Below are 23,661 nucleotides of genomic sequence, written 5' to 3'. Positions count from 1 at the left end.
TATCTTAAGGAACAGATCAAAACACACAGAAAAGCAGTGAATTAGTCCAGTTACATCACAAATTTAAGTTAGCTGACAGAGTTCTCTTTAAATTTACTGGCACAGCCTTGTATGATATATTAGCCTGCCTAAAATTTTTTCGTGTAAGACAAGGGATAGTTCTTAAATGCCACCAGAAAACAAACAAACAAACAAAAAAACACTTGCCATATATACATCATAAATATGCATTAAATCGTTTCTGAATTATGGAAGCATTTGAGATTACAGAAAATGTTTTTGTAGAAGCCTTCTTGCTCTTTCCAACCATAGATAATGAAATTCTGATCTGATAAAGGAGCAGATAATGCAATTCTTCTGAAAGTTCACTTTTATACAGGTTTCTTAGATTTTATTTTAAAATATTAAGCCTTGGGAAAGGAACACACAGTATTGCAAAATCCTTATTTTGTGTCACACACTAGAAACAACCTTCTACCTCGCACCTATTTGATGGTTTTATCTTGCTTTATTTAGACTGAACAACTTAGATCAACAGGCCACAACCAAATGCGGTGGCTCTATTACAAACAGCAGAACCATCCTTGTTAAATCAATGAATCCACACAACTCTGTGCTCATTTAGATATCCACTGAACATGCTGACCAAATAATTTGGTGTTACGTTGATCATTCTCAGCTTTCCTACAGTGGCCAGAGATTTTTACTGGAAGCTAAATTGCAAGACTAGGGATCAAACTAATAAACTTGGATGGATCTGTTTGTCATCAATTAATATTTTTAATGCCACTTCCTAACTGCTTTGAAGCTACTTAGCAGACCCATTATTGAAAAGGAATCATAAAGTGAAAGCATACAGAAATTTGTTACTACTTGGTCTTGAAGAGGAATATTTCCAGTGTTATCAAGTATGTTCTGGAAAGATGAAATGCATACAGAAAAAGAGTAGGATGATTAAGGTGCAAGAGATGGGAGACAAACAGAGAAATACAAAAGGAATAGAACCACAGGCCTTTTAAACTATAATCTAACCTTGTTGTCTGAGTAAAACAACTTACTTTCTAATGAACATAAGAAGAAATTATAGGCCGAAAAAAACTTACCATACATAGCCCCTACATCCCATCCCACTCCCCCTGCCTGCATATGTGACTTCTTCACAGATAGCCGAAATTGAGATAAATTTCACATCAGACCACAGATAGACAAGAAAAGAATACAACCTCTGCCTTACAGAGTGTACAGTACTTGCTTACTAACTATAGCATTATACAGTACATTCTTGGTAGCATACCAGAGTACAATCTGACAGTCAATTATTTGTAGCTCACTATTTTTATGACTTTCTTTCAAAGTTTTTTCTTCTTTTTATAATTTTAAGATTATCAGAAGTTCATTTCAAAAATTTATTGAAAGATCCTGGGGCTCTGACTACTAGAGAAACTACTTTTCTAAAGCCTTACCCTAAGAGGAAACAACTGTTAAAAGGGTCTACAAAAAAAAAATAATAAAAGAATGAGAGGTAAGGTTTTCCTATGAACTGCAAACAAGCAGAATCATTTTGAGAAATTAAGTCAAACAGAATTTGTACAACAGATTTATCCACCTCTTTGCATTTACACAGTTAAAAAACAATTCTGCAACACAAAGATGCTAGTTTTACATTGTTAATACCAAGTGGCATTAGGCTATCTTTTCCCAGTCAATTAGAAAAGAGCAAAATGAAGTTTTAAAGACTTAAAAGCTACTATTTATATCCCCAGACATTACTAGCAAGATTAAAACCAAAACAATTCTCAAAACTTACTCCAATTCCTTCTGCAATTGCTGGAACTGTTCAGCTATCTTTTTATTTTCGTCCTGCAAGTTGTTCTTTTCATTCACTGCAATTAATGTATAACAAAATCAATTCACACGTGGTAACATCGTATCAGATCTCATTTTCTCAGGTCTTCTAAGGAAATAGAATCAGTTCTAAAACCCTAATAGCACATATCTTCTGCAGCTTTCCAAAATGAGTATTCAAGTTCATCACTAAAAATGTTATGATTGTTAACAATGGCAAAGGCATCATAGCTACTAGATCCCAACATTAGTTCCACACAATCATTAATTAATTTTGCCCACGTGCATGCAAGTGTTGTAAAGATGAATGAATTGTTCACTCAGCTCTACAGACAAAAATTGCCACAGGATACAAGCTTGACGCAGGTAATTTTTGTTTGAATTTGCTATTTTGTCATCACCAGTTACTTCTGAAGCCAGGGTTTCCTTAGAAAACCTAGCTGTCAGTCATTTTGTGTCTTGACTCTAGGAATAAACAGAAGCAGCCACATTTTAGGTCCAGTAACTACCTTACAGTGTAAGATTTTCCACGTAATACGATTTCAGTATTAGCACTTCAATCTAAGGTGGTTCAAATAACTAGTAATTGATCTGTGTTAAATTATTTTCAAACTGTAGAATTAAGTACCCCCTGACTGAACTTCTTGGACTTTTAGAAAAACATACCATGTATAAATTCTATCAAGTTACAGGAATTCATGAAGGATGAGTTCACAAAACATACTGTTTTGTCTTCAGCCTCATGGACAAAACTTACTAAGCTCAGTGATGAGTTTAAGGTTCTGCTGCCGGATATTTTCAAACTCCTGCTGTTTCTTTCTCATATGTTCTTCAGTTACAGCACAACGATCACATAATCCTGCTCTTAACCTACAATAAAATTAAGAGGGAAAAAAAGCTTTATAAAAATACTGCCATGTGCAAAACAGATATCCACGCTTAACTGGCCTTTTGAACAGTGAAAACTAGAAAATTTCTGACAACTCTGCAGAACACCACTTTGTTGTAAGTACTGCAGATTTATGCGGGGACACAGCTGTATCTACACGCACTCTCATTTGCATAAATGGCTGTAGGTACCAGTTACTTCTCAAACAACACATTTGTGGTACTTTCATGGAGTGGAGCATCCTGCACCTTGCTGCTGAAAGACTGTCAGGTAATACAGGTAAGCTAATACAAATTCGGTCAGATATAAATTAACATTCATTATAGGAAAAGTTAATTAAGCAAATACAAATAAGCAATTGTTTTTTTTCCTAAGAATTATGCACAAGAAGAATATATTGCTGCCATTAAGCAAAGAAATTAAGGACAAATTCACAGTTCAGTCTGTAACAAATACCAAGTAAACGTGAAGTCCTTTGTCTAGACACCAATACTTAGAACTGGATCCAAAAGGCTCTCTAGACTAGATCAGTTGTTTAAGACTCACCTGTGGTCAGAAAAGGACTCGTAACAATCAGTACATCTTACTCAACACATTCATTCATGCTGTGAAATGTGTGTTCATTTTACAGATGTTAACTAAACGGTATTTATTTGTGGTACACAGCAAGAAGTAATAGTATTGTCAAAGTGAAGGCCAGATTATTTGCCTGCTACGGCAAGATACCAGTTGGTTAAGAGTTCTGCTTTGCTGCTGTTAGCACATGAAACAAAAAATAGCTAAATGTCCAATTATGCAGTTTAATATTGGAAATAAAAGCCATCTTGATTTATGAGTATTTTAATATTGTGGAATTTGGGAAAAGGTAAAATACTGAGATGCCTCCTCATGTTAGCTTTTCTGATTGCATAATAAACACACTATTATCATCTCCCTGAATTAAGCAATTTTTAATACTACTTTTTTGTTTGTTTGTTTTCTAGTACGTATTTCATCTGCTAAGGGATTAGAAAATTCCAGCCACCGTGGAAATGTCTGTACCTGTTCACTGTGAAAGCTTATTACCTGCCTGGCTACAAGTTTATGCCTACTGCCTTTTACAGACAATCAGAGCTAAAAGCAAGTTTTGAGTATCACAGCTCTGATGTTTGTGGTAATGCAGGAATGTGAGAAAATAATTTCGTATGTAATGATCTCCAGTTCCCAGAAAGCTTTTAAGAGCCTAACAAAGGCAAGTTTAACAAACATTCGAAAACAAGTATCATTTTTTTAAAAGATGAAAAAATGCACTGTGATTTCACGTCAATTGGTTTTGGTTTGCTATACCAGATTAAACAGAAGCAGATAACGGAAAGGGAGAACAGGTCAAAAGGTGATCAGAATGGCTGAGTCAGTGGCAAGAGACAGAACCAATGATTAAATTTAATATAAAACAGACAAATGGAGTAAGACCCCAAAACTGAAAGTTTTCTTAGTGAATTATTTCATTTGTTTCAAAATGTATTGTGTAGTTCACCTTTGGGTTTTGTATTATTTCTTGACTGATACCAAATTTATGTCTAAAAAAATGAATGAAAAAGAATGCGTCTGTCTGCCTTCCAGGTTGATCTGCTTAACTTCCATTTGTCTTTACTGAACTAAATGCTAAGCACTTAGAAAATAGTAAAATAATAATTCAGTCAGAAGAATTCAATTTCTATACTTCTCTTTAAAACACACTATTTGGAGTGTATGCGAAATGGACTGGTTTACAAAAACCAAACATTCAAACCTGCAAAGCATACGGAGCTATTCTGGAAGAACAAAACACAACAAATCCCAAAGCTAAAAAACACTGGTTCACCTGTCTTCTAGAACCTTGATAGTGTCATGAAGCGCCTTTTGCTGTTCTCTGAGCTGTTGGTTCTTGGTGTAAAACTCTTCAAGCCTCTCTGCATCCCTAAAATCAAACAGAGAAAAAGCGTTACCTCTAACTTTAGGTTACAGCTTCTATTTTTTCCAATAAAGAATTCTTTCATTCTCTTGGGTAATTCAATTGATCATCAGCAAAAAATAGCAAGTTGAAGAAAAATGAAGCAAATGTTTCTGATGAATAGTAATTTAGAGATGCGTGAGCTAGAAAAGTAGCAGCTAGTTTCTAATTCCACAGCTAGAGTTGACCTTCTATAAATCTGATCTTTGCTCAGGACAAAAAAAAAATCAGTTGATGATAGCCAAGGCATAAAAGCTAATGGTATTCTAGTAACTTCAGGGAATGTAAGCTCAAGTGCTTCTTAAGTCACTGTCTTGCTGAGCTGTTGGGGAGCTAACTGGGGGCTTTTGCAGCTAGGTCATTTTGCTCTTTTTTCAAGCAGTGAGTGCAACTTGTAGCACGGCAAACCACATCAGGTTTGTAAAGCTGTAATAAATCTCAAGAGCCATTGAAGGTTTAATTCCTCAGGCAGCAATTGCCAGGCTACAGAACATGAATTCCCAGAACATGAATGGGAAGCAAACTCTCTTCCCAAACATCTCAGAAATAGAAGAACTTCGGTAAAATTTCTTCTCTACAAGACAGGAATGTTGAATTAATGAAAAACATCTCCTCCTCAGAATAGTTAAGAAAAACTAGCAACATTAAATTCTCAGCTTTAGCTCCTGTTACATATGGAGTGGTAATTTGTGTTGAGAAGATGGTTGATATTAATAAAGAAGGAGGAGTTGTGGGAGTGTGGCCATGGGGGTCGGCAAGCCCCATCGTTGATGAGAACATCAGACTCTTAATGACGAGGCCATCAGGAATGTAAAAGAGTTTAGAGGGAACAAAGAAGGGTAAATCAGGAGACTCCATGCAGTCTCCAGTTTCTTGTTCTCCAGTTGTTAAGGCATGGAAGTTTCTGGGTGTTTGCTGTTGCTATTATACACAAAGTTATTTGACCAATGAAGAGTTGTTTTGAAAAGAACTGCTGTGGGGAGAAGGGTATAAGAGGGGAGCCTGCCCTCAAGATAAAATAAAAAAAAAAAAAAAAAAAAAAAAGCAACGCGATGTGATGAAGTTATGTCATCAATAAAGAAGCAGGAAAAAGGAATGAATATGGACCGGCTGGCAGAATGGAGACCAGGGTGGGAACAGGCATTTCGATTGCCTCATGAAAATAGGTTTAGCCAAACTCAGCAAACTGCTCAGAGAAGCTCGTACTGAAAGTCGCTAGAAATGGCACACGGGAGCTGGGAAGAAGCTCAAGCAGAGAGAAGCGGACCTGTGCACACAACTGCCCCTCGCTGGTAAGCAGCTGTGCATTATGGGGAATCACACGTCCTTAGGAACAAAGACTGTCCTGGTAACCTTGCAGCTTATTCTCCTTATTAACAATCAGACAGTTTAGGGTCCTGAAATATGGGACCAAACTGAGGTCCAGGTGTTGCCTTTGCAACTAAAAACGACAAGGTTGTGGTGGGATTGCTCAGCACCTGGTGAGCAGTCTCTGAGGCCTTAAAGAGCCATGTGGGGCCACAGTCAGAAACGTGTGGTTTGCCAGACAGTGAGGGAGCTGCGGGCTCTTTACTGATCTGACTGCTATGCCATGGGCCCCTCTGCTGCTACAGCCATCGAAGGCTTTTGCTGTTTCGCTCCCTGGTGACCTGGACGTGCCTTTTGACCCAGGCCTCATTGGCCTTGAAAAGGAGATGGATATGCTTTTCTTCGATCCGGGAAGAACGGGATACGTAAGGCCCGAAGACCGAGTTGCTTAGCAACTTAAAGCAAGACATATTGTTCCCATGACTAGCCCTGGAACTCTCCAGTGTTTGTAATCAAGAAAAGGAATGAAAAATGGAGACTGTTATAAGTCATGGAAGATATGGGAGCACTTCAACCAGGCCAACTATGCTCCCCCAGTCACGGACATTGATAGTAATAAACTTAAAGGATTGTTTGTTACCTTTTCTGATTGTACATATGCATAGGTGTACTTGGGTTTAGTATGTAAAGCAATGTTCTGTATATTTAGAAAAAGTTTGATGTTCATGTGTGTGTGTTGGTGGAGCGTAGGCTCCCCGCACACCCAGCGCTGTTTACTTGCCTTTTATAAATATTCCTTTTATAAATATTACTAAATTCAGATTGAGTTGAGACTTCATTTATAACACTCCCCTTGACATTTATCATCTGACCACAATATCCCTTCAGGATGCAAACACAGTATAAGCAACAAGCACATGATATTTTTCTACAAATTAACTTTCAGAAGCCCAGCAGCTGAACCTATGCAACATGACAGTATCTAAGTTCTGAGAATTCATTCCTAGCTCTTCTTTTTACCACGAAAACCTTTGTATATTCCAAGAAAGTTGGTGTTTTCATCATGCCTGAGATGAATTATTTCAGAAAACCATGAAATTGGCTGACAAAAGACAGCCAAGGACAAACACAAGTAAAGAAAACACATTTACTAACTTGTTGATACAATTCTTTTACAAAAGATTTACTTTCACACTCCCTTTAAAATATATTAATCAAACATTTGCATATTGCTGGTATTGCATGATTATTATAGCAATACAGAAAAGTAATAATCATGGGCCATAAAGTGAATGGGACAGCTGGGAGGATCTGCAGCATACAATCCAGATGTATTTTATTAATTCTGAAATTTAGAAGTGGGTATTTTTTCTGCACTACCACCCAGTCCACTATTGTCCTTTTCAACTGCCTATAGAACATATAAAATGGTTAAATGTTAACAGCGTGCCGGACCATTTAAGGCTTACACTTTCACATGAGAACAAAGTGTTGAAGTTCTGTTACTTCAGTTCATTAACCATGTAAAGGCAGGCTTTGGTAAAATGTTAAGTCTGAAAAAAGCAGTCTGTATTTTTCTGATGCTTCTGACAAAAAATTCTAATGTTTTTCAGTTTACTAAAATTACAGAAGTCCTAATATTCAATACTAATGCTCCCACTCTATTTTAAAATCCTTTCTCAAGTTGCCTTTAAGACATACCTTATTCTGTGGCATTGATTTATTTGTAAAAAATACATAATATACACTAATACTCCATTCCTTCCACTTAAATCCTGCAAAATATCATCAAGATATTAAAATGACAGGAGAAACAAGGCTTTTTTTTTTTTTTTTTTAAAGCCAGTGCAGCCAATAAACCCAACAGACATTTTAGACTACGAGGCACTCTTCTTAATGAAGAGTCTCTGACCTAGCATTTACAAGTCATTAGCTCCAGTGCTGAAGTGGGGTACAATATAAGGCGCTCATTGTCAGCTGATTACAAAGTCTGAAACTTTAAACCTCAGGTATTCAGATGCATCCAGGAGAACAAGACCTACTACATAAAGAGTATTGTATTGACAGTGTGGTAATTGGAGAAAGATTCCAACAAAGAATAATTAAAACATTTGCTATGTGTTCAGTCACATCACTGATAACAGTCAGCATCTAGAAAATTAATCAAGTAATTTAAGATTTTTGGGATACAGAAGCATGTCATGACATAGCAGATCAAGTTAACAGTAAACAGCAAGAGATCTTTTCACCCTTTCAGTTTAGAAATGTAATAACTACTTGATTAGAGAATTGTACATTAAAAATAACAAGATGTTAAACTGACCCATTCTCCCTCCACCCCCCCGAAAATACATGTAACCTGTTAGTATAAAAACACAGCACCAAATATTTGCTATCAAAAGTAATCTAATAACCATGATGGCTCAGCCATCCATCCACAGTAACAGAGATGGATCTCCTGTGATACTGCATTATGAATCTCAATGTTCAGTAAGTTTCTTTAAAATATAGACAGGTATGCTGCTTGGTCTTTAATGAAGGATCTGACAAGATGCCATGATACATCCTGACATCTTGGTAAAGCCCATATCAATTAATAGTTCCAATTGACTAAAAATTTGCTGACAGACCAAATAAGCAGTTGGACTCTACTGCTACATTATTTATTTATTTTTAAATCACAGTTAAAGAGCAACTACAAAGAATATATACTGTAGTAGTAGCAGTCTAGTGCTTGATTGAACAAGCAATACAAAAGTTGACTAACCTTGATCCTTAGGAGCAGGTACATACTGGGGGTAGCTGGGAGTTAGTAATGCTAGTACCCTCAGGATCTGTAAAACCTGCTGTGGTGAATTGCTACAAAAATGCAGAGGATCCTCATGGTACCACAGTAAGATGGATGCTGTTGTGGAAGTGATTAATCAACACTTCCTTTTGTGATCCTGTCCTGAACTATTCCTTCAGCCGCCACTGCTATCGCCTAGCAGCTTCTCTGCAACATTTAGTCCTCAGAAAGTGCAGAGAAAACATTGTAGCATCTGCTTAAAGCATCAAATGACACCTTATGGACAAGTCAAAACCATAGGCAGGAAACCTACAGCCTTCACAGATTAGATCTTTATGAAAGCAGCTGAAATGTGAGAAGATGTGACAATCTGCAGCCTCAAAGCACTACTGCAGATTACCAAACACCAGCAGGATTGGCATCATTTTACTGAAGTACGCAAAACACACAAGCCTTGAGGAGGTTCAAACCTAGGGGAGCCTTATTTGTCACTTACACAATTCAAGAAACCAAAAAAAAAACACAACAAACAAAACAGAAAACAGACAACTAAGAAACCTAACAGGAACTAATAAATGACACGATAATATAAATGTCACTTACTTCTGTAAAAGCACAAACTGAACACAGCAAGACAAGCTTGCTGTCTCAAAACTAGGACTGCACCTCTTACTGCTTCAAATAGCCATGCTGGGAATGTCAATATGTAGTATTTTTTGTTTATTTTAAGAAGGGTTACATTTTATTTCTTTAATATATCTAAGACAATGATATTGTTTTCCAAAGTGGAAAGAGACAAAGCGATTTATTTTTATTCCTCTCATACAGCACTTTCGATTGCAACTCATCATATAGGACATTAATCTTGTAATCCACATTTTTTTCCCGAAACTGCTTCTAATGAACAGAACAGGATTAGCAGTAAATATTTACTGCAAAAAGAAGTCACATTTGCCTTAAAAGTATAAGAAGCGACTGAAAATTAGCGAATTTTATTTTTTTTAACCAGAATCCTAACTGAATGACTAAAAGCTGGGTTAAGGCACTTCAGCTGATATTAATGGCAAACATCTAATGAGGAGAAATATATTAAAAAGTTATCTGTAAAGAGATGTAAGTGGCAAGACAAGACTTGACCTCAATTTTAAAATGTTTCCCTAATCATCTTTTGTTTTAGAAATGCCAACAGTGTTGATGGGCATCCTAGAAATAGCATAGATAGGAAAACCTTTCCAGCCATTTGCTGAAGCAAGACAAACCTAGCGTTCAGGTGACACATCCTACAAAGAGTTATCTACATCTTTAAATGACTTCAGCTGAATTACTAAAATGAGCAGAACTTCCTACATATCTGAAAGGAGATATCCACAAGACGACCTTAATTGATTTTACAGGAATTCCCACTCATTAATCGTACTTAGACTCTCCTTTAATAAATCAGATCATAAGGGTGAGTACTTACAAGCATCTTTCCTTCTTTAACTTAGATATTTTCAGTTGTAAGCCTGAAAGAGGAAAGAAAAAAGATAATTGTTATACAATTCTGATTTAACAAAAGCAGTGGACATAATAAATAAATTCTCCTTTTGCCAATGATATCTGCAACAGAGAAAGAACAGTCACTAATTTGGAGAGGAAATGGTTCATTCTGGATTTCTTGGGTATGTTCTGCAGTATCCTGGAAACCAGTAAAGCTATTACAATCCCAAGGAAAAAGGGACTTGTTAAACAGTCAGATTTACACTTAGATATAAAAACACCCTCTTTGTAAAAAGGAAAAAAAAAAAACACAACAAAAACCCACACATGCTAATACCAAGTACTACCAATATATTTTCATTGACTATGCATATATAGAGCAAAATAAGTTGTGTACATATAAGTTGTGTATATATAAATCCATAATACTACACTTAATGAAGCATTAATCTAATAATGTATTAGATATGTATAAAGGAAAGTTATTTAAAACATTTTTTAAGGCTTTAAGTACAAAAGGACAACATGTTCTGTTGGAGGTACGCTACCAGAACCTCTCAGCCAAAGCTTTTTTGGAACCTCTTAAGGTAGACTGAGGAGAGATCATTTCATCTGTGGCCCTTCTCCCACTAAGGAATACACAATCCAAAATGTATGTTCCGTGCATGAGTAAAAAGGAACCCAAATCCAAATGATGCTCTCAGGCATGAGTGGCCAGCTGACAGCCTGATCTAGAGAGCAGCCCAGCCAATCTGCTTGCACTGTTTTGAGTATTGGATGAATGTGCACAGGTGCAGGAATACAAAGGTGATTTAAGTAGGGCCTGGCTTAGGTGGGATACAGTGAAATTTATGTGATATTAACCATATGCAAGCTGGACATACCTATTCTGAAAAAAAATGGTTGGAAATAATCAGAGTCCTACCGTATTTTCTTCAAACGGTGAAAAGTAGTGAGCAACCTGTGTCTGAACATGAGGTGTCTTGTGCGTTTTTGCAAAACCATTAGTCTTTTTTGGAGGATATAAACTTATGGCACCAGAACACTTTTAGACAAACTTCTGACAATTTTAAATTTAAACCAAAACACATATCCAATACATTTTTTAAATAGAAGATGCTGGCTAAGGCAGCTTGTAGACTTCTTTTACCTTCCACCTACCACACTTAACTGGGATCAGCTCAAAGGGCAAACTACTTGCTTGAGAAGGTTCATTGCTCAGGACACTTAAAATGCAATGGTCAGATCAGCCAGAGTCACTGAAACCATGCCACCGATGGCTACAAGGTGCCAGTGAGACAATGAACTAAGAATGCAACAATTGCTTAAAAAATGTAAGGGTTATTGGGAAATATAGCAAGACTTCTTTCATGTCTAGGTGTTCAACACCTGTGAGATGTTGTGTTCTATAACGCAAATCAGCGCAGAAAGAGGGTTTATTTTTTTTAAAGTAGTTGCTATTCATCAAGTCAATTAGGCATCTGCAATTAGAACCCCTATAAAGCATGCTTTAATGCTGCTCCACACCCATCGGAAGGAATGAAGCTGCGCAACAATGCATCTCCTGTATGAACAGGTAGTCTGTTCAGCGAGGATTCAGGATTGTAACACTGGCAACCTGAGCCACAAATTGCAGAGGCAGCACTCAAAAGGCGCAGCACTGTGCTGCAGGTAACACTATCTCCCCTCTCACCTGAATGCAGGAGCAACCTAACTGGTTATTTACAGGTTGTGTTTTTTCTTAATTCAAATGATTGCAATGAGAAGGCAGGAATCCAGTTTGTTACATTTATCTAAGAACACTGGATTACTACATTAGGTGTAATCTCTTCCTTTTGCTTTTCCAGAGCATGGGCAGACTTTAACCAAACTAATTAAGACAACTTTTCGTTTTCTTTTAAACAATGAGTTTTCAGATTTCCCCAGTTAAGGGTCTAGTAAACATATAAACATGTGCAACTACACTGTGTACATTCCCAAGTCAACTTCCTCTCTTACACAATAATTCTGTGAAATAGGCAAGCTACAGAGTACATGAATCTACATTATGTAAAGCTCATAAGCGTTCTAGTAAATGACACTGTCTCTATTAAGATGATGGAGGCTTTCTTTAAACTATCATTAGGCAGATTAAACACACAACACTATCTTAGGAAAATTGCAAATTGATTAAATTATGTCCTTGTAATATTTCAGTTAATAGATGTGACAATTACTGTGCTGATTTTTCAAATGCAGTAATCTTCTGAAAATCCACAGGGCTTGGGAAAACAGCAGAATCACTGAAGTTCTCTAGGAATTGGTTAGACAAGCTTCTGTCAGCAGTGACACAGACGAAATCCTACCTTGAGGGTACAGAAATGGATCGGATGGCCTCCTCACTTCCCTTCCAGCCCGTTTTTTTTTTTTTTTTTTTTTTTTTTTTTAACTTTTTGAAGAGTTTTCAACCATTTCCTTTCCTACAGCAATAATGAGATTGCTTTCCTCATGGTTTTCCCAGCTTCTAGGACTACTGTCTTTTTCACCCCTTTACCCTATTTCCCCCAATACCATTTTTAGAATCAAGGAATAATTGAAAAGAATTAAAGCTATTTCTTGCACACAAAATTCTCTTCTCTCATTTCTACACTGAAATATGGTTCTTTTTAGTTCTTTAGATGTGAATTTATCCTCAGGAACCACATTGATAGGACATGCATCCAGGAAGTATTCATATAATTATTTTGAGCTAGATTTAAATGTTAGCACCTGCAAAAATTAGTCGCTTTATAAAACAGCATTTTTAAATTCCTTTCTGACCTGCGTGAGCTATGTAAGTGTTTCACACATTCTACACGTAGGAAATGGAAGCAAGAGTATTTTTAATAACCATTAATCTGAGTTGCTAAGCATGCTTGAATCCCATGAAAAGTCAGCCAACATTGACCATGCCCAATCTCTTTGGAAACTGGGTTGTAGATTGTCACAATGAATTTGAGAGAAATGCTAGGCTAGCTATTTTGTCTAAAGAGAACCAAAATTTGGAGATTCAGCATTTTTTTGCAAACAGTCATGTTAAAAGAATAAAAAGCTTTCACTCTCTAATGAGGTTGCAGGACTGGGCGTGTTTAGATAACATGGAGAAAAAAAACACAACACTCTTTACAATACAGTAATTTAAAAAATTCAATGCAACCCATTTTGAAATGTGTGAGTTTATATACTTACAGAATACAGACTACAGAACACTTCAACTATTATAACTTGTATAATACATCTGATTGTTTCAAGCTTGCTCTTCATAAATTCTGCTTTTCATGGACTTGTAATGATTAGCAAGAATAATTCCACGATGGTAGCACCCTGTGCATTGTACTTGCAAAAGACTTTCTCTCCAACTACTAACTTTCCCCTAATCCAACTTCCACCATCTTTAAAATAATTTTTTGCTGACATTTAGATTGGAAACTCATGAGTCAATTTTAATTCTTATTTATAGACTTCAGAAACAAGCAAAGTCCAGGCAAGCCTGTGTTTGATGTTTCTAAAATATCTTCCAGTGCCATTTTCTATAAGAGGATCCCCACCTTTTGAAAAAATTAACTATCCTTCAGGCATGTCTTTGATGTTATCACGGAAGACCTAATTTTACCTAACACGGTGCGGGACATACTGACAAAGGGCTAGGCATGAAAAAGTCTGCCTAGTGGCAAAATTATCTGGCCCCACCCAGCACGCGTTCTGAAGAGTATCTTTACATGCATAAAGAAAACCAAAACGTTAGATCACGTGCTGCACATCCCAAGGAACTAGAGAAGGGGTCACTTAACATTACCCTCTACATTAGAGCTTTTTGGTTTTCAAGTTTTTGTTGTTCAGACATGCCACAGATTGCCAGATCCCATTCTGTCAGTAATTCTGCATGTTATCTGTAGCTGACATCACGCCCACTCTGAAAAGAAATATCAAGATTAAAAAAGTAATCCTCATGAAAATCATGAAAATACTTTTTTTGTGTGTTTTGAACACAATATAAAATTGTGTATTATATGGCTTAATGTTTCATTTTTAAATGTAACAATATCATACTAACTGGTACATCTCTCCTTTCAGCTACCAAACCAATGGAATTTTTTTTAAAAAAAGAAAAAAAATAGCTACTAACACAAAGAATCAAGGCTTGGCATTGCTAATTGTTGAGCTAATACTTCTATGGCTTTTAGCATGAAGTGTGAAGCATCCCTACAGCTCTTAACTCACAAAAAAAAAAATCACCTGCTTTTACTCCACATGAATAAAAATACTTTTTCATGCATAATAATGTGTTTGTTGAAGATGCTGACAAATATTACTCTAATCCATTCAAAAAAGATGGATTGTGTGCCTTAAGAAAACAAAGCAGCTTGCTTCCAAAGTATTTTAGCAAAACATTTTATGAATACTACTTCTGAAACAGTATTATAAGAACATAAATACTCAGTGCAATAATTCATCCTTGAGTGTTATTAGTTTCCTATACTGCTGAAGAATGGAAAGACACTAACAGCGAACCATAGTAAAATTAATAACATGCAGATCATAAAGTGTAGCATAAAAATAAACAACATTATTATAAATTCTGCTGAGAAATTGTTGACCACTAAAAACCGAAGAAATGTTTTTCACTTCAGTAATACAAATCTGCAATGGGATTTGGCATATGTCAGGGGACATAATGCAAATGCTTGTCCTGGCCTCCGTTTTAATATATCCCAAGTGACTAAACCCAAAGGAAAAAAATACATTTAATAACTTGATTTGGAAACTTAACCGTAACCATTAAAACTAAGCCAACATTTGAATATTTCCTACGCAAACACAGATCCCATGGAACATTGTGTTATTCGCCTCTCAAGTGACCTAGCAAATCATTTTATACCTGTAGTTTAAATCTGATCCTGTTAAGCCAGGCTTAGGTGGTCAGTCTATAAGGCTCACTCATAATCATTCAGTCTCTCATCTTGGCATAATATAAAACTTTAAAAATGTATTTAGTTCACATGGACAGAGTGGTATTCCGGTTCAAAGTTCTGCTGTGGCAAGAGACAGCTTTCTGTGAAATCAGACTTTACTTTTTACCTTGTACTTCTTTATCGTGACATTCTTTCAGCTTGGACCACAGCTCCTTGAAGAAATCTCCAGAAGATTCTGCAGAATTAGGGCTCCCACAAGTTCCTCCAGATGCATTCATCTTGTTTCTTCTGCTCTCGACTTACTTATTTGCAGAACTGGCTCGCTCTCACACTAAGTTTTAAATAACATAGTTATGAAGCTGTTCCTGAAGACAGGTGTATGCCTGCAATGACAGATCGACACCACTTATGTTTGCATTTATCAGAACATAACTCGCAGCCAGAGATGAAACACAAAGCACACTCATACTCTTGTCAGGTTGTACTTATTTACTGACAGCCACCCTGAAAGTATGGAAGATGGCAAGGATTTTGCTGCAAGTAATAATAAAATAACAGAAATTTGTCCACTTGTACTGTTCCCCCACCCCTTCAACAGCTATCGACTTACAAATAGATTAAAATACTTGACAGTCTTTAATATTCCTCCCTGTAAACTACCGTTACACAGAACTTGATTTCTAGAGTAACACGTGCTTCCAAAATTTTGCCGTCGGAAAAACTAATTTGTGAGAAGTTTTATCAAAGATAACATTTGTGTACATGCTTTCTTTACCTAGATGTGGATAAAAATGAGAGATTCTACAAAGAGAAGCCCCGATTTCCTTGAAGCCTTCCTGATTCTACAATGAATTTATTCCTACTCCATGATGCAAAGGAACTAAATCAATTTCAGAATTCCTAAGTCCCCAAAACGTCAGTATTTTAGGAGAACTCTATCAGAGTCAGACAGCTCTGCCTTAAAAATCAGACTGCCTATACAATTCAGATGGAACAACCTTACCTGTAATTCCTCTTTCTTTTGAAGGGTTTCTTAGCACAGATGATGCCCTCAGGTGATCTACAGGGGAAGCGTGGTACTCAGATCTGGGTTTGAGCCAAGGTGATTCAACTCTAATAGGTGCACTGAGTGTCCAATATAGAAATGCTCATGTAATCTCTGCCCTTTGGTTCCCTGGGTATGCAGCTACTGGTTTAACTGGTCACCACAATAAACTGTTTAGGCCACTGGTCAACGACCTTGTCTAGGATCTGGAGGCCTTGGTTCCTGTCTCCTTTCTCAAATCTCCACGTATAGTCTTAAGCAAGTCACTTTTATTTCAGAATGCCCATCTTTAAAATGTAATAAGAAAAAGGGAATTAAGCATTATTTTCAACAACACAGGAATACTCAAACTGTATGTTTTTTACTCTGTAGGAGTAAAAAACATTGGTAATCATTAGGTACCTAAAATTTTGCTTTACTATGCTACGTCTCTAGAAAATTCAGTGCCCATGTCAGCACCTGATTTCAACCTAGCTTATATCCTTATTTCGAGAATAGTCCTGAACAGAAAATTAATTTACCTTTTCAAACAGGAATGCCTACAGTTCTTCAGCTGAAGTTGAATGGCACTTCGCTTGCATCTTCAGGGCTGAAATGCTTCGCTTTGTGTGCTGTCACATTAAGCCATCTTACAACACTTCTTTGTGGAACCAATTGCCTAGTGACATTAGGAAGGTCTTTTAAACTCTTATTTTTCTACCTTCAACAACCACAGGCTGATATCTCAGAAAATATCTTTTTCTCTGTTGAGCGCTAGGGCAGTGAAACCAACAAACTTGCTCGTGCTTACTGCCTCAGGTTTGAGTATCACCAATCAATTACTCTTAAGGAAAGTGCACCTGACTCCAGAATTAATATGAATTAATCTCCAACGGTTTCGCTGTGCTTTTTTCCTCCCCACAAAAAAATATTGTAAGAAAGAAAAAAGGAAAAAGGTTGCTGGAAACGATCAGTACCGCTACAAACTGGTAAAAATTAAATGGATTTTCCCAAGCTTCACCTGCCTCAAGATCCCAAAGCGATACTTTGCTTTCTACAGGTGTTCCACCTGCCTTCAAAGAGAGGGCCCCCAACAAGTGTTCAAAGAGACCCCCTGACACTACTAACCCACTAACCACGTCCCCAAGCACCACGCCCAACCTCTCCGTCAACTCCCCCAGTGACGGTGCCTCCACCACCTCCCTGGGCAACCCGTCCCAGTGCCTGGCTGCTCTTTCTGAGGAGAAATGCCTCCTTATTTCCAACCTCAACCTCCCCTGGCACAACCAGCGCGCAATGAGGTCTCCCTGCACCTCCTCCTCCCCAGCCCAAACCCCCCCCCCACTCCCCCATCCTCCCCTCACAGGGTTGTGCCCCAGACCCCTCCCCAGCCCCACAGCCGTTCCCCAGACACGCTCCAGCCCCAGAGCCCAGCACCAGGGCTCGATCCCCTTTCCCTGTGCCCCACCCTGCCGGCCGCCACACCACCCACCCCTGCCACGAACCGGGCAGCCGTTGGCCCCAACGGCCCCCGCTCCATCTCGCCTCAGCCCCGGGGAGTTGGGGGGGGGGGGGGAGGGGGCGGGGCGCCGTTACCTGATTGGCTCCCGGCGGCTCCGCGCCAAACGGCGGGAAAAGGCAGCGCCGCCGGCCGCGGCCCAGGCGGCAGCGATCGCGGCAAGTCTCGCGAGAGCGGCGGGCTGAGGGGACGGGAGCCGCCCCCCCCCCTCCCCGTCCCCGGCTGGTGTGGGGCCGTTATGGCGCCCGGTGAGGGCAGCCTGAGGGGGCAGAGGGGTGCGCAAAGCGTTAAACGTTAAACATTAAACATTAAATCTTAAACCCGTCAGGCACGGAGCGACACGGAACAGCCAGCGTTACCGTGCTGCCTCGGCTGCTGGAGCCTGCTGTTTGTGTCACTTGGGATTTTCGCCAATGCGATTTTTTATCCTTCCCCCCCCCCCCCCCCCCCAAATTACAGATCAACGTTATTTAGTGCTTTGGGACCAACCCTCCTGTCTGCCATGAAGTAAAACCTCTTCACCTTTAGTTTGTAGCGTGCCTTAGTCATGAAGTAGAAGCAAAACGCTGCTCTCCAGAAATACTCTTCCTCCACATGCTGCTACTTTACCATAAAAACACATTCGCAGCTCACTGGCGTCCTGAGAGGACACACTGGTGTCCTCTGGCAAGGGCCAGTGCTGCAGGCATACACTTTCCACTCTTAATTGTGGTATTTAAAAGATAAGGTGTTCTGGTATTTAATAGATGTTAGTAGCTTCATCTTATTCTTGTCCTGTTACTCATACCACTCAAATCCCCGTAAAGTATCATTAATACAGAGCTACAGAATAAATGCAATTGTATCTGAAATAGAATTGTAATATTTCTAAAAAAAATAATGAAATTCTGTCAGAAAGGAGTCTGAACTGACCCATGATTAAGCAGGCTTTACATCTGTTGTTCAGCTTTGTCAAAAATACTCTGAGTTTCCCATTAACTGTATACCTTGGATTTTGAAATGTTTCAAAAATCTTTGTTAACTTTTCCACTAATTCCGTACCGTTGTTTAACCATTATTTTCCAACTGAAATAAAATAAATCCATTCTCAGCAGCATATTACTTACGCTGATAGTTTGGCATACCATAATATCAGTATACATACAGTAGAACTAAAAGTAGATGCATCTTATGGAGGAGACTGTCATCATAGGTTGCAATAGACACTCCACTATTCTTAAATAACCACTGCAAGAACTGTCTCATTGACAGCTTTTTATTCTACTTTTGAAGGTTCTGTAATCTAAAATGTGGGAAAGTAATTATTTCCTTGGGGTTAAGAGAAACGGATGTTTTAAATATGTGCATAGACCTGATAAGTAGCAATAAAATAGCCTTCTTTATTGTTCAGTTGTTTACCACAAGCCAGGCTTTTCTTTCTGCTTATAGGAAGCACTCTAGATAATAAGAATGTCACCAGTTTTATTTGCCAGTAAACTGCATGAGCAGCTTAATCTTGTATTTGCTCATGCTGAACTTTACAGCAATGTAATTCCACTGAGTTCTGCAGTGCTATCCTTATCTGCTTAACAGTAAGTGATAATAGATTAAGACCAGCAGTGGAACTTTGCCTTTATCTCCTTCCCAGATTTATTTATTTATTTATTTATTTTTGTATCCCATAATCACATATTTGAGCACCAATTATTGCATTGATCCTTGGCTCATTAAACATACTAGAAAACTACCAAAAAGTCTTGTATTCCACATCCGCTTAATATGTCTTAAGCTGACTAGTCTAACTGGAACTCATCTCATTCATCTCTTAAGAGTAAATGCCACACCTAGACAATAAAACTGTGGGAAAAAACAAACACCTCACCACTGTTCAGTTTGAACAGAGGCAATGCTTTTTGTAGAGTTATGGCTCATGTCCAGTTTTCAGAGTAGCCCTTAATATGACATATTAAGCTAGGTGACAGACTACTTACTTAGCCATGAACAACTCTGAAGAAGGAAATCTAATTTAGTCCCAGCCCATTTTAGACCTGGCTGGTCTGAAATGTTTATCTTTACTAATAATATGTGAAGCTCTTGATTTTCAACCACTATTTAGTGGTAATGCCTTCTTGTTGACCGGCCAATTCACCAGCATATCAACTAATGACTGAATTTCTATTTTAAGAGTACTACAGTGTTGCAACACAGATAAAACAAAAATTAAGAAAAGCCTTTATGCCTCACCCACTTCTTTTTTTGGTGATGGAGACTGCATCAGTGTTTCTAACCATGCAGATAACAGTAGGTGACCTAGCCCACTGCATATGCATACAAAATAAGATTAAGAGAGATTAGCAGATAGTTTTTTTTTTTTTTTTTTTTTTTTCTCCCATTACTTCAAATTTAGATACAAAGATTAAAACCAGCTTTGAATTACACTGGGAACTCTAATTTAAATATTTAATTGCTTTAAACACAATGATAAATATATCACTCTCTTCCTGTGTATATAAATATATATACAATAGTTAAGTCCTTATTTATTTATGTAAGATTTAGTAGGTTGCACATATACACACAAGGCCGGTGTGCTCACAGCCTCCCCGACTGGCAAATCTGCACGGAGGGATAAATATATTGCTCAATTTCTAGGCATGTGCATTTCCTGCACTTTATGTTGCAGTTGCCAGTAAGGGCATCAAAGGCATGCAGCTTCAGATGCAGCAAACAGGAGCATGTGGCAGCTCAGCTGCTGCCTCAATGGGCTTTAAATCGTGCAGGAACTGGCAGTCCTCCGACTGGTAGGTTTCTTACATCTGGGAATGCGCACAGAGCATACCATTGCTGTCTGGCACTGGTATTTGCTTTTTCTACCACTCCATCACCCCCCACTAGTTGAATTTCATTCTTCTTGAGCTGCTTGCGTAGCCACTTTTGAAACCCAGCCAAGATCAAATTCCCTGATGCCAGCAACAATGTTCACTTTAAGAGACCCTCTTCTTTGAAGTGCTTTCACTGCTCCTCATCTGTAGTCAGAAACAGCCAGGATTTGTTCAACTGAAACTCTCAGGTCTCTTAGAGATCCTTGATGGAGAAAAAAAAAAAAAAAGAAACCTGAGGGATGCTGTTTCAGGACTCCAGTGCAGCGTTGCTGGTCCTCAGACTAAGGTGCAGTACCTGTGTGTGTTATCTGCATGTAGGAATGTTTTGCTCTTACTGATGTTTCTTGGGTTGACATGAATAGTCTTGAGTACTTTTTTTGATATATATATATATATATCAGCCTTGGAAGGTTATTTCAGCTTGGAAGGCTGAAGTAAATGTTTACATGTCTGCGCACAAAATCATGCCACCTACCTTTTGGTGTAGCGAATGACAAGAATTCAGGACAGGAAAACAAGTGGAAGAGAAACAACAAACAGGAAACAGTATTTTACTTACCTTTTGAGGAAAAAATTCCCCAAACGATAGCCCCTGCCTGCCACCTCTAGCCCCCCCCAAAACCAAACAAACAAACAAACAAAAAAAACAGCAAAGGAAAACCCAAATAGAAAATCAAATTGCAGAAGCAGAAGATGGCAAGCAGTATTTTTTTTTTTATTTGCTTTGAATGTTATCTTTTTAAAAATGTACCGTGTTCCCATCTATAGCTTTAGAAATCAAAGCTCCCTTGTGGCATTTTATAGGTTCTACACAGTCTCTGCTCAAACCACATGGTTCAGCCAGTTACAATTTTGGCTTTTGAGAATCGCTTATTCCTTAGCAATTTGTCATTCTGTATTTGACAGGGAAACCAACTGCAATGATAAATTCTTTTTTATTTTTTCTGATGAACACTTGCAGCTTCTGTGGGAGTGCTAGACTTTCCCTATGTTATTTTCTGTGTATACCCCACACCTTAAAGAACAATTTTAACACAGAGATGCAATGCTGCTAATGAGAAGGTCTTTTCAATTTTCTGTTCATTGATTTTTTTTAGCTGCTCAGGAGGCCTTTTTATTGGCGCTCTACAAGAGGATAATGTTCATTTTCACATCAACCTGGAAATAGCAAGCAGTAAACACTTCCTTAACCCAACCTTCCTGTTATGTGACTACCATAAACTCTTACCTAATCCCATATAAATCTTTTTGTATCTAGTGGTTTATGTCCACTGGGGACACTGATTTATTTATTTATTTTTAACATCATGAAAGAGAACTTGTAATTGTTTCACTTCAAGACAGACTAAATTAAGATTTCCAAGGAGATGGAAGTACCTATGTGAGGGTTTTCAAAAATGTGGTTACACGGAGGGTGAGAAGATTCTCATTTACTTAAGTTAAAGAGTTATTTTGTCCTAACAGGCATGACAAAACCTGTCTTCATTCCTTTCTATTCAGCTCAGCAAGTACTTCTGTGCTCCGGTAGTTAATCAGTTACCAGATTCCACAGCTTTTGTTTTCACACTGTTTAATTTTTCTTATTTGACACCATACCTGTGAATGGATTCAGTTGCAGGTACGGGCGCAACCTTCAGGTCTGCCTGCTCTTTGTGACTAGGACTGCTTTTCGTTACCACTGCCACCACCGTTACTCATTATTTTCTAAAGAGGAATGTTTCTAAGAAGTATGCAGAAAGAAAGCAGTAAGAATGACAAGTACATTTCCTATCTTACCAAGAAGCCAGTTCCGAGCATGTAACTCTAGGTTTAATTAACTCACTTCATAAAACTGAATAATTAAAAAAAAGCCTAGGTAGAATTAGTAACCAGACGTCTTACTGGAGTGGCACTCTGCCTTGTCACAAGTGTTAGTGTCAGGCAGGGATTACAAAAACGCTGTATAAAAGAGAAGAGCAAGAGGCAGCACTTCAGTGGCATGCTCAATACACTAAGTCATTGGCAGGGAAGCTTCTCTCATTCCTGCGCTTAGCTCCTTAGCTGTCTCTCCAGTCAGTGCTCCTGCAGCCAGATGCTGAGCTGCACACAGCGGGGTCGGAGAGCCGCTCTCACGAAAATGCTGGCAGCGAGCACCGCAGAGACTGGCGGTACCCGGGCACGTTAAGGAGATAGCCATTATACCACTTCAAGCACAAGATACATTTTTGCTTAAGGTTATCTTAAACGAATTTTAAAGAAAGACTTTCAAAACTCACCCTTCTGTTTGAATTGTGAAAAGCTCAGTTCTTGATCGGGGTGATAAATATTTACTATTGACTCCCCCTCCGGCTATAAACCTCAAGTGTAAGTGAGATGCGGAAGCCACCGTGGACCACACTAGAGAGTGCCGAGCGGAGAGCTGCCGCGCCTGAGATATATACAATGTGCAATGGATAACCTAATCTGCCTCTCATTTAACTGGCCGGGCAGGTTCCTGCATCCTGGGGAGCGTGGAATCATACCAGAATTTGTTGGCACAACAGCCCCGTCCGACCGGTTCATGGGGCGCTGGGAACCCGTGCAACCAGTTCGCATCAAAGGCCGGGCCCAACATGCTGCGGCTCAGCTCACCGCCTCGCCTCGCCTCGCCTCGCCTCGCCTCCACGGGGAGGGAGGCTGCGTGTGCACCACACGGGGAATTATTCACGCCTCTGTCAGCTCCCCGCTCCGGGAGAATGATGTAGCCTGCAGCAAAATAATTCACTGCGGGGTGGGGGAGTGATCCATCCTCGGTACATGGAGCGAGATCGTATTGTTAGACGGCTTCTTTCATTTTAGGTGCTGATGCACTGGGCTAGAGGTCTTGCTCAGCATAAGTGCAGAGGGAAACGGGCAAGAAAATACCATTTTTAGAGTACTAACCTTGCACACTTCTTATAGTCAAATAACACCAAATCTCGAGTGTGACCAGCAAAGAAAACAACAGCAACAAGCACACAGACAAACAAAAGTCAGGCTCTAATTTCACCTAATTTCCAGTCCTGCTCTAAGTGTCTGAGCATACCT

The 23,661-nt window shown here is 38.7% G+C and overlaps 1 protein-coding gene across 6 annotated transcripts in view; it reads right to left on the bottom strand.

Annotated features, from left to right (window-relative positions):
- RBBP8 (RB binding protein 8, endonuclease) overlaps positions 1-23,012 on the bottom strand; it is a 41,416-nt gene extending 18,404 nt beyond the window's left edge. Inside the window, exons 1-8 of one of the 6 annotated variants that reach the window (XM_072034785.1) lie at positions 17,729-17,813; positions 16,779-16,915; positions 16,216-16,544; positions 15,379-15,595; positions 10,265-10,307; positions 4,578-4,673; positions 2,603-2,715; positions 1,808-1,883 (exon numbers count right to left, since the gene is read on the bottom strand). In XM_072034785.1, the coding sequence (XP_071890886.1) occupies positions 1,808-1,883; positions 2,603-2,715; positions 4,578-4,673; positions 10,265-10,307; positions 15,379-15,490 (440 nt within the window). In that variant the 5' untranslated portion in view covers positions 15,491-15,595; positions 16,216-16,544; positions 16,779-16,915; positions 17,729-17,813. Of the gene's footprint in view, positions 1-1,807; positions 1,884-2,602; positions 2,716-4,577; positions 4,674-10,264; positions 10,308-15,378; positions 15,596-16,215; positions 16,545-16,778; positions 16,918-17,728; positions 17,814-22,871 lie in introns of those variants that run through there. The other 5 variants (XM_072034786.1, XM_027451952.3, XM_072034787.1 and 2 more) reach the window with 5 other exon arrangements.
- Positions 23,013-23,661: the final 649 nt, after the last annotated feature.

Source organism: Anas platyrhynchos, chromosome 2, assembly GCF_047663525.1.
Source record: "Anas platyrhynchos isolate ZD024472 breed Pekin duck chromosome 2, IASCAAS_PekinDuck_T2T, whole genome shotgun sequence".
NCBI lineage: Eukaryota > Metazoa > Chordata > Aves > Anseriformes > Anatidae > Anas > Anas platyrhynchos.
The sequence above is the reverse complement of the archived record's forward strand: the minus strand, read 5'-3'. Positions and strand labels throughout refer to the sequence as shown.